The sequence below is a fragment of the Cydia fagiglandana genome, chromosome 18 (assembly GCF_963556715.1).
Source record: "Cydia fagiglandana chromosome 18, ilCydFagi1.1, whole genome shotgun sequence".
NCBI lineage: Eukaryota > Metazoa > Arthropoda > Insecta > Lepidoptera > Tortricidae > Cydia > Cydia fagiglandana.
In genome coordinates, this window is record NC_085949.1 from 5,360,012 (window position 1) to 5,375,634 (window position 15,623).

General features: G+C 38.0%; 1 protein-coding gene across 1 annotated transcript in view; it reads left to right on the forward strand.

Annotated features, from left to right (window-relative positions):
• Window positions 1-15,623, forward strand: part of LOC134673588 (papilin-like) — a 95,734-nt gene that overhangs the window by 75,108 nt on the left and 5,003 nt on the right. Inside the window, exons 2-3 of the mRNA XM_063531586.1 lie at window positions 3,630-3,705; window positions 15,240-15,421. Of these exons, the coding sequence (XP_063387656.1) occupies window positions 3,630-3,705; window positions 15,240-15,421 (258 nt within the window). The remainder of the gene's footprint in view (window positions 1-3,629; window positions 3,706-15,239; window positions 15,422-15,623) is intronic.

Below are 15,623 nucleotides of genomic sequence, written 5' to 3' on the forward strand. Positions count from 1 at the left end.
AAAGTAAACAAACAATTTGTACATTTTCGGGTATGTATAACATTTATTGGTTAACCGACCAATTACAAAACCGCTTGAATCAATCAATGAACTTTAACCTACATTATTTGATCATGTAATGTTTTCTTCTACCCTCAATTAACATAAGGAGCCATTTGAGGGGGATTTTGTTTACTTTTATTGATATACCTAAAGATACAGAGTTATAGTATTGATGATATATCAAGGATGCCGTCAATGGCTGTTTAATTCCCGCTAATTGACAGTTGCGATAGTGTTACCTTCCGCAGGATGCGCCGGCGCAGCGCGACTCGCCGTGCTCCATTGACTGTCGCATAGCTCTGCTGTTCATTAAATGTGGCCTTTACATTCACATGAATGGGCATCGAGAAGTCAAAGTCAGAGTTCGCTATCATCATCATCATATCAGCCAGAGGACGTCCACTGATCGTCATAGGCCTCCCCCAAAGAGTGCCACAATGATCTTGCACTTGGTAGTTCGCTATACTTCAATTTATTCGAAAAACATAAAAAAACCGGCCAAGTGCGAGTCGTACTCACCCACCGAGGGTTCCGTACCATTACGTAGAAAACGGCAAAAAAATCACGTTTGTTGTATGGGAGCCCCACTTAAATATTGATTTTATTTTGTTTTAGTATTTGTTGTTATAGCGGCAACAGAAATACATCTGTGAAAATCTCAACTGTCTAGCTCTCACGGTTCATGAGTTACCGCCTGGTAACAGACAGACGGAAAGGACAGACAGTGAAGTCTTAGTAATAGGGTCCCGTTTTTACCCTTCGGGTACGGAACCCTAAAAACGGGCATAAATATTAGCTGCTCTGGTCATTACTTATATTGTCCTTTTTCAACATGAACATTACTCATTGAGATTCACCTAAATGAACCTTTGTATGATTTAGTAGTGTTATAAATAAATCAGTCTGCAGCTGAAACACAGTCATCACTGTCATCACTGAACAAAATCATTTAAAGCAGAATGAAATATTTTAATCAACAGTAACAGAAAAAAACCGGGCAAGTGCGAGTCGGACTCGCGCACGATGGGTTCCGTACTATAATGCACAAAAGGCAAATAAAAACGGTCACCCATCCAAGTACTGACCCCGCCCGACGTTGCTTAACTTTGGTCAAAAAACACGTTTGTTGTATGGGAGCCCCACTTAACTCTTTATTTTATTCTGTTTTTAGTATTTGTTGTTATAGCGGCAACAGAAATACATCATTTGTGAACTATCACGGTTCGTGAGATACAGCCTGGTGATAGACGGACGGACGGACGGGCGGACGGACGGACGGACAGTAGAGTCTTAGTAATAGGGTCCCGTTTTACCCTTTGGGTACGGAACCCTAAAAAACCAAGGAAGCACAAAATAAGCTTGCATTTATTATTAATGTAGCAATTAATGTAGCTATTTATGGACGTGTGTGCTTCATAAACTCCTTCATAAGTTGTTTGTCCTCGGAATCGTTAATTTTCTTTCTTTTACCAAATCAGGCCGCGTAGCCAAGATACCGATCGCTTACGCTCCGTAGCGATTGATACGCAACTGTCACTGTCGCACTAATATGGAAGAGTGATAGAGAGACCTAATGCTTTTCGTTGTCGAAGCGATAGCGATTGTAACCTTGGCTAGGCCGGCTGAATTCAAATAGGTACGTATGTACAACGCTTACAGTAGGTACAGTCAACTGTAAAAATATGGGTGTACAAATCATCTCAACAATATGTCCCATAAGTAAGTCTTATGTCATGTCAATGAATTAAGAACTATGGGACATATTTTTGAGTAAGTTGTCTATACCCATATTTTTACAGTTGAATGTACTTAATATTTGGTTGACTAGGCTTAACCTTATCAAATTAAGAGAGTTTCAATAGGAGGAACTAAGAATGAAAATTATGATTCACAAAAAATTTCCCAGCTCCTTTGGCCTCCAGTTCACAGTTGAAGGTGCTGGGGGCTTGTCTCGAGTCACGCCGGTAATTAACGCTCGGCTTTCATCTCCGCCCTTTTGTAAACGAGCCCAATCCCGTGGGACTGCTCTGGCGCAGTGTTTAGTGTAAGTTAATAACGTTGAGCGATGCAGAAAACGGATATAATTGGCCGTGAGTTGAGTGACTTCACGGTTAAATCTCTGCTTTACATATCCCCTGCACCAGCATATACTCGTATCTGTTTAACCCAATGATTGACTGGTAGAGAATGTCTTCAGGTATTAAGTCCGCCATTTGTGTATTTTTTTGTTTGTACATTAAATAAATTACGGGTTATTCATAGCTATGACGTTATCCCTTATATGCATATTGCTTTTCTTTTCGTCACTTCACTCTGTGTGCGTATACTAGCCGCTGTGGTGTTATATAATAGCGTTACCACGGATTTTTTTTTTTTTAATACTGTGCGAACACGCCACGCCATTTAAATGACTTGTATAGAAGTGCTATGCATTCAGAATATTATTCAGGCCTGTATAAGAGGTTTTCGGCAGATTTTCAGGTGGCAGTGATACGTATTAGAGGCGTATGTATCTTGTTATTGTTAGAGGCGTGTTAAAGCTGTATTGCCTGTCTCGGGTACCAATTGAAAACCGATTAGCTCGCTGCTTCTCTCCACTTGGGCCACACCCAAATGTAGATGTTATCATCCCTCAGTTTACGGTTAGACACGAGTCCTTTATCGATAAGTTTATCGACACTTTTATCGACCGAACGTCAGTCGGAGCCGAAAGTGTTCAGATTCATCGTTTAAATACTGTACTTATATATTACCACAATTACACATCGCTAACCAAAACTATACTCTATCGTTAAAACAATAAGAACGTTGAAGACTGCACATCTGAAACGCAACAACCATGCCATTGTACTATTTAATGTCGCGTGTAAGTATGTAATTAGACATTAACGAGTGTCCCTTTACATATTTATATTATCCTGTTTGGAGGAATGGAGTAATTATAAAGTTTTTAACTCTCGTTTAGGACGATATTTGGGTACTTGTCCAATATGAATAAGGTACAAAAAGAAAAAAAATCATTGGTACGGCAAAAATAATAAATTGTAACATAATTGAAATACATGTTCTATTGCAGGTACTTCAAATTATTAATAGTAAAATTGGCGCCCTGCCTCAATTTATAAGAGATAATTTCAAGATAGTTTTTCCAGTAAGTAGGCACCTACACTTCATTCTAAGTAGCCGTTGCAGATGCGCATCGGGGGTGGGTGATCCTCGGTGTGATGTGATAATTAAGAATTTTATTTTACACTCATCTGTGATGATGATGATCAAAGTACTCGTAGCTATAGGAACAGGTGGTTTAACCTAACCTACCCACCGTGGTTAGGTTCTTATTATGCAATCCAACTAAAGATGCAACTGCAGTCATCATATTGTAGCGTTGTCCTGGCATTTTATCACGGCTTGGGGACTCCCCGGCAGGCTACCTAACCACATACAATAAATTGCATACACATCTTTTTACGAAAGCGAATGAATGAAGAATTAGTCCGCTTTCTTGCATTATTAATATCATAATCATAATTATAATCATTTATTCGATGCAATATGACAATAATTTAAATAATAATGTATTGTTTCAGATCGCTGCTGTTGGCAGCCATCGTTATAAGTAATTGTATCACATGGACCGCGTCCAGGCACTCCTACACACACAATGTAAGTAACCGAATTTCTACTTAGGCCCCCTTGACAAACAATACAAACAATTAATAATTAATTTATAAATAAATATATCACAAATAATAGACGCAAATTAATCTTAAAATTAAAATAATAAAGCCAACATCAAAGCCAAAATGATATAGCCAACATCAATTGTAGAGAATAGGAAAACGTGCTAAAAGTATAATGCACCCTCTAATGCTTTTACAAATGGATATATATCTGTACAGTACAGTTCAATTGTTTTATTTATGGGCATATCACTGATATTATTATAATATCTCTTTACAGTACATATGGTCCTATTTTTCCGCACTAGTGCGTAAAATAGTACTTTTCGTGCGAGGTCTAATGTTTAAAGGGCCATATGTACTGTAAAACGTTGTACGATACACGTGCGAATAGATAATTCGTAACTCGTGTCGATTTAAAACACTCCCTTCGGTCGTGTTTTAATTTATCGCCACTCGTTTCGAATTTTCTCTTTTACGCACTTGTATCGTAAATAACTATTTTGTAAAACTATTGTAGTACACTTATGACGCTTAGTCTCATCTGCCACTGCAATTATTTGTTTGTAAAATAGTAAATTCCTTTTGATAAATAATCACGCTAAGATATTATTCATTAGTAATTTTACTCCTACTATTTAACAAAGTACTTTTATTTACTTATTCGTACATAAATACAAGACGCGCTAGTAAAAAAGTGGCAACATTTCTTACTTTTTTTTGGTCTTGAATTACGTTTTCCAGTTAATGTTGAATGTACAGTCGCAGCTAGTTCAACAGAAAAAGAAAAAAACGCAGTAGATTATATTTTTAGATTTTTACTACCAAGCAAGGAAATTAAATTGAGTCACCGAAGACACTGAAATCAAATACTTAGGTAAGTAGGTAAGTTTCAAATTGGGCAACTCTTCTTCCAAAGAAAATGTGAACATTTCCGACCACGTTTAAGAAAACACCTAGTTACATTATATTGTATGGCCAGTTTAACGAGACCGTGCGCCGGCCTGTCAAGTAGGCACGTGTTGTTTGTTTGTGCCCGACATAACATGCGCAGGATTGCACGGGACGTTATTCCCGACGCGACGCTGAACGAGTACTCGTCTTTCGGTTTGCTACGGTTACGGTTTTGAATTTGAACTGATTTTGATCAACCTTGACGATCGTCTTGGTGATTGCCTTACACTTCATTTCACATGCACTAGGTAATCAGCGTGAGCGATGATCAAGGTTACCAGTTACCAACCTGAATCGGATCCTATAAAAACGGGACCAACTTGGAACTACATATTGCTGCCCCAATATTACAGGGTTGTAACTTGTTTGTTTCACTTTTATCGAACTGAAATTTGAACATTGTCATTGTGACATTAAGTCGAATTTCAACTATCTTGAAAATGTAACATAGAACCCTGTAATATTGGGGCAGCGATATATAAGTAGATATACCTACTTTCAAACAAAAACTAATATTCCAAATCGGTTCACCAATTACGATGTTATGAGGTAAAATACATACAAAAAAACATATAGTCAAATTGATAAACTCCTCCTTTTTTGAAGTCGGTTAAAAATCCGTGCTGAATTTGAGCTAGCACTCGAGTATTCAGTAGGCGTTTGTAATAGCGGCTCATCTGAATGTCAGCGCGCAACGGCCGGCCGTGACTGCCGCCTTGACCGCGCCGACGCGACGGCCCAATACATGACTGTTTATTACCAACTTTCCGATTTCAGGGTTCCGTAAACTAAAGCAAGCAGATAACGAATAAAAACTGGACAAGTGCTCCCGTGACATTTGCTAAGCGGGTAATCTATATACATAAATGCAAGTGTCCTGACTGACTGATTCATCACCGCAGAGCCGAAACTACAAAAGCCAGAAAGTTGAAATTTGCACATCAGATTGCATTTATAAAGTGTACAAGAGATAAGAAGCGATTTTGAGAAATTCAACCCCTAAGGGGGTTAAAAAGGGGATGAAAGTTTGTATGGGGTTAAAGTTTTTTTTAAAGCTAGGAATTTGAAACTTCGTAAAAAGATATATTATTAAAATACAAGAAAACTAATTTCAGCGTTTTTGAAAATTTAGCCCCTAAGGTGGTGAAAAAGGGGTTGAAAGTTTGTATGGATATCAAAAAATTTTTCGAGTGGTGGAGTTGAATTTTTGTATTTAGGGATATTATTAGAAGACAGGAAAAGTAATTTTAGCGTTTTGTAAAATTCATCCCCTAACAGGGTTAAAAAGGGGTTGAAAATTTTAATCCATTACAAATGCTTTGAAACTTCTTAGAAAGGCATAATAGCCAATTACAAAAAAAATTGATTGCAAAGTTTTTGGAAATTCAACCCCTAAGGGGGTTAAAAAGGGGATGAAAGTTCGTCTTCGGGTGCAAATTTTATTTTAAGCTAGGAACTTGAAACTTTGTAAAAAAGTATCGAATTCAAACACAAGAAAACTAATTTCAGCGTTTTACAAAATTCATCCCCCAAGGTGGTGAAAAAGGGGTTGAAAGTTTGTATGGATAACAAAATTTTTTTCGAGCGCGGGACTTGCATCTTTGTATTTGGGGATATTATTAGAAGACAATAAAAGTGATTTCAGCGTTTTGTAAAATTCATCCCCTAATAGGGTTAAAAAGGGGATGAAAGTTTGTATGGGGTTAAAGTTTTGTTTTGAGCTAGGAATTTGAAACTTCGTTAAAAGATATATTATTAAAATACAAGAAAACTGATTTCAGCGTTTTTGCAAATTCATCCCCTAAGGTGGTGAAAAAGGGGTTGAAAGTTTGTATGGATATCAAACATTTTTTCGAGTGTGGGCCTTGAATCTTTGTATTTAGGGATATTATTAGAGGACAGGAAAAGTAATTTCAGCGTTTTGTAAAATTCATCCCCTAACAGGGTTAATAAGGGGTTGAAAGTTTGAATCCATTGCAATGGTTTTGAAACTTCTTAGAAAGGCATAATAGCCGATTACAAAAAAAAGTAATTGCAACGTTTTTGGAATTTCAACCCCTAAGGGGGTTAAAAAGGGGTTGAAAGTTCGTCTGCGGGTGCAAATTTTATTTTAAGCAAGGAACTTGAAACTTTGTTAAAACGTTTTAAATGAAAATATAAGAAAACTAATTTCAGCGTTTTTCAAAATTCATCCCCTAAGGTGGTGAAAAAGGGGTTGAAAGTTTGTATGGATATCAAACATTTTTTCGAGCGCGGGACTTGAATCTTTGTATTTGGGGATACTATTAAAAGACAATAAAAGTGATTTCAGCGTTTTGTAAAATTCATCCCTAACAGGGTTAAAATGGGTTTCAAAATTTGAGTCCATTACTAATGCTTTGAAAATTCTTAGAAAGGCATAATAGCCGATTACAAAAAAAAGTAATTGCAACGTTCTTGGAAATTCAACCCCTAAGGGGGTTAAAAAGGGGATGAAAGTTCGTCTTCAGGTGTAAATTTTATTTGAAGCTAGGAACTTGAAACTTTGTAAAAAGGTATTGAATTAAAATACAAGAAAACTAATTTCAGCGTTTTTGAAAATTCATCCCTTATGGTGGTGAAAACGGGGTTGAAAGTTTGTATGGATATCATACATTTTTTCGAGCGCGGGATTTGAATCTTTGTATTTGGGGATATTATTAGAAGACAATAAAAGTGATTTCAGCGATTTGTAAAATTCATCCCCTAACAGGGTTAAAATGGGGTTCGAAATTTGAATCCATTACAAATGCTTTGAAACTTCTTAGAAGGACATAATAGCCGATTACAAAAAAAAAGTAATTGCAACGTTTTTGAAAATTCAACCCCTAAGGGGGTTAAAAAGGGGATGAAAGTTCGTCTTTGGTGTAAATTTAATTTTAAGCTAGGAACTTGAACTTTTTGCATAAAAAAGGTATTAAATTAGAAAACATGAAATCTAATTCTAGCATTTTTAAAATCATCCCCCAAGGTGGTGAGAAAGGGGTTGAAAGTTTGTATGAAGATCAGATATTTTGTGAGTGCGGAACTTGAATCTTTGTATAAGGGCATAGGTACCTATTATGAGAATACAAGAAAAGTAATTTCAGCAACCAACATCAAAATCCACTTGACTTAAAACTTCATACAACTTGCTAAAAAAGAAAAGTACTTACTAATTTCAACATTGCTTGGATATGAAAATTATAGGTACTAAAGATGTAAAATGTTGAAGATAAGATTCCACGCGGACGAAGTCGCGGGCAACAGCTAGTTTTGAAATAAAACAGTTATAAAAGGTTAGGTTATTAGCTCAGTTCAGCAAGAACACAAAATGGATGATTTTCAAATTGTTAGCTGTCTTAAGGTCCTCTATCATTGGCCTCGTGGTCCGTACTCAAAGTGCCGTCTGTAAATAGTATCATCTTATTTGATAACTATACGATAACTTTATTACACGTCCAAGTCAGTAGCCCGATCGCATACTTTCTCTTTACACTAATCTACCTTAATTAAGTTCTTAACTACGGCTTATCTGCCGGCGGAGTCGTAAGAGTTTTGTTAAACTACAAAACACACCGCGTGTACTTACGTGTACCTAATTAATTATCTTTGGGTACACCGTTAAAAGGATAAACACTACCACAGAATAGATACGTTAACAGAATGTCCATTAGATCCATTTCATACCTCAGGAAGTTAAGATAGGGTAATCGATATTAAACTTTCGTGAGACATATTTTAAATTGTTTATACGACAACGGTTTCACTCACTTGAATTTTTAGTCGCTATTGGCGACATGTTTCGGGCCCTATAGCGACTAAAAATTCAAGTGAGTGAAACCGTTGTCGTATAAACAATTTAAGATAGGGTAGTTAAATTATATGTATGTATTCCGTTAATGTTTTAGTAGTCATACATACAAAACATCCTCCAGGCTTAGCATAGTCGCGCTACCCCGTCTGCCACACATACGGTAATTTTACTCCATGTTCGAGTCGAAAATGTCTTTGTGTTACGTCCGTGTCTTTGAAGGGACCAATCACGGCACGGGACTTCGCTCAACTCGTCCCGCGCACCCCCGCATTTTTGGCATCATCGGTTGCATGAAATAATTGCTCTAAACTCGGTCTAGAGGATTCCTAGTCTATGGTAGTCATATATACAAATGAAATCGTAATGGTTGGGTATTATTTTCACATCTGAACTTTAGCCTTTGGTAGTTTACAGTTTCAAGTTTTGTATGTAATAATTCGGTCGCTATTATTTATTTTTATTACAATCTTTAGCAACAAAAAATGGACCCGACATAGATATATGTTACCTATTAAAATGTTCATGAGTCATGACAAATTTCATGTTATTTCAGTATGTCGTTATAAAATGAGAGTGAGACCGTAATTCTGATAGTATGGCGGTTAGGTTCATGTGACTCTTAACTAGAGATGCAACGGATAGCTGTTTGGCCCGATACCGGATACCGGATATTCGGCCTTACCATCGGCCGAATACCCGGTATCCGGCCGCCGAATATTCGGCCAGCGGAACTTAAACTTACATTTCGGTTTTTCAGGTGCGCATTCTACAGGTTTGACCTGTTTCCTAGTGAACGATCGCGCGGACACATTTCTAGGTTCGAAATGAGTGCGCGTGCAAGTCAGTGGAAATAGTAGAATGTTTAAATTGTTTTAATATAATAAACAAGTACGATTATGATCAAGACTGTTTCTTAAATCCAATTAGTTTACTCCGAAATCAAGCTATGTTACTATCCGGTATCCGGCCGGATATTGAGATCATGGACGGATAGGCCATATACCGGATAGTAAATATCTCTACTCTTAACTTATTCATTCCAATCGCCCTATTATGGTCATCCCGAAACTTATAATAAACTTATTAAGCAATCAACCATATACGCGCCTTCCCGAAGTACGGGTAGACGTAGTCAGCCCAGTCAGAGGTAATAAATAAGATTAAATTTGCTTTCGGTTTCGACATACGTCGTGAAGATTGAACATTTGGGCAGCCAGCGTGGGACCATGTGAACATCGCTCGATTGAGCAGGGTTGCCAATCACGACTTCTTTACATTTTATACGTTTTGATGGATCTTTTGCCTTTTTTTAACGTATCAAAAATTTTGTCTACGTATTTATGGGCCACCGCAGATCAAAAGAAACAGTTCTTCGATAAATTTGATACTTTTATTTTAAAAGAGTTTTTCTACAAGCAACAATAAAAAAACCGGACAAGTGCGAGTCAGACTCGCCCACCGAGGGTTCCGTACTTTTTAGTATTTGTTGTTATAGCAGCAACAGAAATACATTATCTGTGTGTAAATTTCAACTGTCGAGCTATAACGGTTCATGAGATACAGCCTGGTGACAGACAGATAGACGGACAGTGGAGTCTTAGCAATAGGGTCCCGCTTTTACCCTTTGGGTACGAAACTCTAAAAACTGATAACTAACGCAAGCCGATAGCGACACTTTTTGGAATAGTTCGCGTGGCGCAGCGCGCAGCCGCCATATCTTTAAACTTCATAAAGATATTTTATAAAGATATTAACGATGGATTAAGAATTAAACTTTTGCAGGAAAACTCTTGAATTATTATTTAACTAAAATTAATTTAAAAGTATAAAAAAACTGTAACGTGACAACCCTAGTGGCAAGTGAATAGTAAGCCTGTGAACAGCCATAAATCTAATCAGGGATGGCGCTACAATTGATGAGAGCGCTCCACCGCAGCGGGTCATCCCGTTTAATGGACTATTTCAGGAGACGTACTGACCTAAAACTATACCATAATATATCGTGACAAAAAAGCGCTGGTGGCCTAGCGGTAAGAGCGTGCGACTTTCAATCCTGAGGTCGCGGGTTCAAAGCGGGTTTTTCGGAACTTATGTACGAAATATAATTTGAGACGCTTTTCGGTGGAGGAAAGCATCGTGAGGAAACCGGACTAATCGCAATAAGGCCTAGTTTCCCCTCTGGGTTGGAAGTTCAGATGGCAGTCGGTTTCGTAAAAACTAGTGCTTACGTCAAATCATGGGATTAGTTGTCAAGCGGACCCCAGGCTCTCATGGGCCGTGGCAAAGTGCCGGGATAACGCGAGGAAGAACATCCCATATCGTGACAACCTTCTACAAGTGACGAGTACAAGTACCTAATTAAGCGTCAATACCTCACTAGCCATAAAAATCTAATCAGAAATGGCGCTACCAATTGATGAGAGCGTTCCAACACCGCGGCTCATTCCGTTTAGGAGCATTCCACGGGCTGTCCCGTACAAACGCATTGTATTTCCAATTTTGCGACTTTTTTCTCGGCATTTAAAGCAGGCGATTATTTTTCTGTGCATATTTTTGACCATTTGTCATAGAAAAGGAAACTCTTATACCTTTAAATCTTAACTTAGCGTTTGTACGGGACAACGGTAGATAATTTCATGGAATGCTCCTTAGATGACTTTTAATTTCAGGAGAGAGATGGAAATGTGCGTTCTTTTTAATGCCTAATTGCAATCCACCTCGAGTATTTGTATTGTAGACATTTTCAACCGCTAAGTCGAGGCTCTAAACTAAACATGTCATCAGCAGGAAGCATTCGAGCCGACAAGTCCTAGCCTCGTGTTTATCCAGGTCCGACCAAACAGCGCAATCAACCTCGAGTGCACTCCACAAGATGTGGCAACTTGTGGTTTATTTAATAAGTACACTGCAGCGGTATTCGAACTTTAAACATCTGAATTTGATTTGATATTTAAATAAAAAAGGCCTCCCCTCATTTTCTCCACTCGACCCTGTCATCGGCATTTTCCCACCATTTTGGGTAGAATGCGTCCAAGTCGTCCCGCCGTCTCCTTTTCGGTCTGCCTAAACCCCGACCTGCACCGTCTATTGTGTTCCGTGGGTCCCACTTAGTAACCATTTTGGCCCACCTTTCCGGGTGCATGGCAGAAAACGAGGGCAGTCCCAGCGGTGGGACACCAAAATAGGCTAACAAAAAAAATGTGGATTATACCGCGTAGAGTCTGAGCGGAAAGAGAAGTGTCGTGGAATGTATGGGGCTCAATGAATTTAAAATTTCCCGAGTCTCCCATTGACCAGAAACCTTGTAAAGGCTTCGAAATGCGGGAATGTAGGTATTTTAAAGTCATTATGCGCGATTATGATTATCCGTTTACATTACTAGTGTTATTTTATAATAACTATCGCGGTAACCGAAGACAATATGTGTTTTGATATTGTTTGGAGATGCAGCACGAGATGCGCTGAGTAACATCAAATCAAGAATATATGATTAGGTACTTACATTTCAGACCTCGCTTCTCGAAACGGCCTGACATCTGACGGTTAAGTTATTCGAATGTTAGAGGAAAATTAATTACAATATTGAGATGTAAACATAGGCAGGGCTTAGACACATGCCTTCTATTACCGGTTTGTGTTCAAACCTCTGAAGAATGATTGCAGAATAAATATTTGAAATTTGAATTTAAACAACAGCACGAAACTAGCAGTAGGCATCAAGGGGAATTATTAGCAAAGGTTATAATTATATTTATGTAAGTAGATAGATTGATAGATAGAATACTCTTTATTGGCACACCTCAGTAAAAAGATACAAAAGAAAAGTACAATTGATTAAATGCAGAGGCAGACAATTAACAGGCGGTCTTAATTAGGTCGACCTGTATGTAACTAACTATGTAATGGAATCTAAGGTAACTAATTTAACCATCTTCCAAGGATCGTAGCGTCATGAAAATTGGCAGCTGTATGTAGTTCTGATGACAATACAATAATATGGTACTGTCAAACTGATCTGATGATGGAGATAGGAGGTGGCCATAGGAACTCGATCTGTATGTAACTAACTATGTAATGGAATCTAAGGTAACTAATTTAACTATGTTTCAAGGATCGTAGCGTCATGAAAATTGGCAGCTGTATGTAGTTCTGATGACAATACAATAATATGGTACTGTCAAACTGATCTGATGATGGAGATAGGAGGTGGCCATAGGAACTCGATCTGTATGTAACTAACTATGTAATGGAATCTAAGGTAACTAATTTAACTATGTTTCAAGGATCGTAGCGTCATGAAAATTGGCAGCTGTATGTAGTTCTGATGACAATACAATAATATGGTACTGTCAAACTGATCTGATGATGGAGATAGGAGGTGGCCATAGGAACTCGATCTGTATGTAACTAACTATGTAATGGAATCTAAGGTAACTAATTTAACTATGTTTCAAGGATCGTAGCGTCATGAAAATTGGCAGCTGTATGTAGTTCTGATGACAATACAATAATATGGTACTGTCAAACTGATCTGATGATGGAGATAGGAGGTGGCCATAGGAACTCGATCTGTATGTAACTAACTATGTAATGGAATCTAAGGTAACTAATTTAACTATGTTTCAAGGATCGTAGCGTCATGAAAATTGACAGCTGTATGTAGTTCTGATGACAATACAATAATATGGTACTGTCGAACTGATCTGATGATGGAGACAGGAGGTGGCCATAGGAACTCTGTAATGAAACAACGCAACCTAATTGTGTTAGGGGTTTTTAGAATTGTCTCGATGAGTATTAGTTGTCTGTCGGAAGAAAAGTACAGTCAGCGATAAAAGCTTGTACCAAAATGAAATTTTTGCTAAAAACTTATTTCTCTTCTTCTTCTCTTTTCTTCTTTAAGTATTTAGATTTCAGTACAGAAAATATCTGTTTTGTATCTTTTTCTAGTTTTAAGTTTAAGTTCCTTAGCCCTTGCTCCAATTTGGTACTTACGGTATACCTTGTTGTGTCCTCCTCTGAACCTAATTTTTATTCCACGTCGCGTCAGTGGCATACAAGCATAGGTACGGGTCAAATATTGGTAAGTCGTTGACGTAGCCTATGGATTCCTGCAATTGCAGCGGAGTCACATAACACGTTGCCGATCTTCTATTATAAAACTATAAACTGCTTTCACGTTGCCTTAATTCTAACCATTTTATAAGAAGTACATCTCATTTATTTCCGTAGAAAGTCACAAGTCACAGTTATTCACATCTGAATGACCTACCCACCTGTGCGCTGGCGCAGCCATTCCTAACAAGTTGTTTATCCTCATAATATTGTATTAAAACGGCGTGACGACCGGCATTTGACTATAGCACGCTTGGTGGTCTGACGCTTTTTACAAAAAAGTAAATTTTAAGAAAACCGGGGATACGAGTATGCTAGATAATAGTGATGACAACACAATAATATATGTTGAATCTTACAACAAAATCTAGTTAAATAGATAGAAAATTAAAATTTTTAGCTTTTTAGCTTCCAAAAAAAGAATTAAACCATCCGAATTCTTACATTTTATAAAAAATTACATTGTAGGAACCTATAGCAACTATGGTTCAATTACTATATAGGAAATATAAATTATCAACTTACTATACGAAAAATTCTCGAGTGAGAAAAATTCCCATACAAAAGGGAGAACGTTCTCGATAAGGGCACAACTCTAGGCATATAGATGCACAGTTACCAAAAACCATGAAAGAAGAGGTAGGAAACTAAGCAATTGCCATTGATAAAACCGCCTTGATGCATCAATGCAAAGCATTAATGTCATAGTGAAAACCAAAGTGAAAACTTGTCAAAAAACTGTTTAAGGCCTAGTAATCCTAGTATGTATAAGTTACTCTATGGTTTACTAAACAAATTAGTGCTGCTCTCTGGCGGCAGAACATTGCAGTAACACTCTCCCTATTAAAAAAACTATAGGTTAACTTAACGGTATTTTTATGAAACAAAATTCACATTTGTTATAATGGCTCCTCTCCACGATGCACGATGGGCCAGCGCCGGCCACTAAAAGGCACGCATTTATGCGTTAGAGGGAACAAGTGATAATGCTATCTCATTCTACCGCATGGCTGCGTCCCTTGGAGTGGACGGCGTTGGCACATTGTGTAGAGGAGCCATAACAAGTTCCTGGAACCAACACGTTTTATTGTAATTCGAACGTAATTTCTTGCAGATTTCGCGTTACTCGTTTTTTGTTCTCATTTTCTTTATTTTGGGACGGGATACTCCCCGGAGAGTGTTAAGATGTCACTTTTAATTAAATACACTGTTGATAGCGGACGGGTGGCCCCTTGTTAAGAATAATTGGCGAGAATTTTTATTCATCGGTGACTAGGTATAATAAATTGTAATATAGTTTGATTGCCCTGTGATAAGTATAACTACTTATTGCTTATACCATAGAGTAAGTAAGACAAGAGTGCTCACTCCATACATCAGTTTTGGTCCCAGTAATATTAGTATTTCCATAGCAACTTTCATAGTCGACATCTAGCATCGAGTAACAGAATTATCAGTACTTTAAGTAGTAGTAATAGTACTGTCAAGTGGCAATAGATGTAGCACCGACCGGATAGTCTTATGTTGTTGAGATTAGAGTTTCCGGACTTACTGCCTATTATATTATTATTTGGTATTATGTTTTATAGTTTACGAAAGGAAATTTTCAAATAGTAGTTTTTTTTATCATCCAGGTATCCGGCCACCGCAGAAGACACAGGCGACAGGGCGCCGGGCAGTACCTACCAAATTCATACGTGATCCCAGGAGGGGAGGGTAGTGAGAAGGGCTGGGGCCCGTGGGGGAACCCCAGCAACTGCTCGCGGCCCTGTGGCGGCGGTGTTGCCAGCCAGAAGAGGATATGCCTCATAGAAGGGTAAGTTCGAGGCCCTAGAAGGGTGAGTTCGAGGCCATAGAAGGGTAAGTTCGAGGCCCTAGGAGGGTTAAAGCCTGGAATAAATGGATGGTGATAATAAGTCATCCCACATCCATTTTGCAATAAAATGTCAACTTTGGCCTCAATTTTTTGAGTTGACATCTGATTGAAAAATTAATGTGGGTTGACACATTATTGCTTA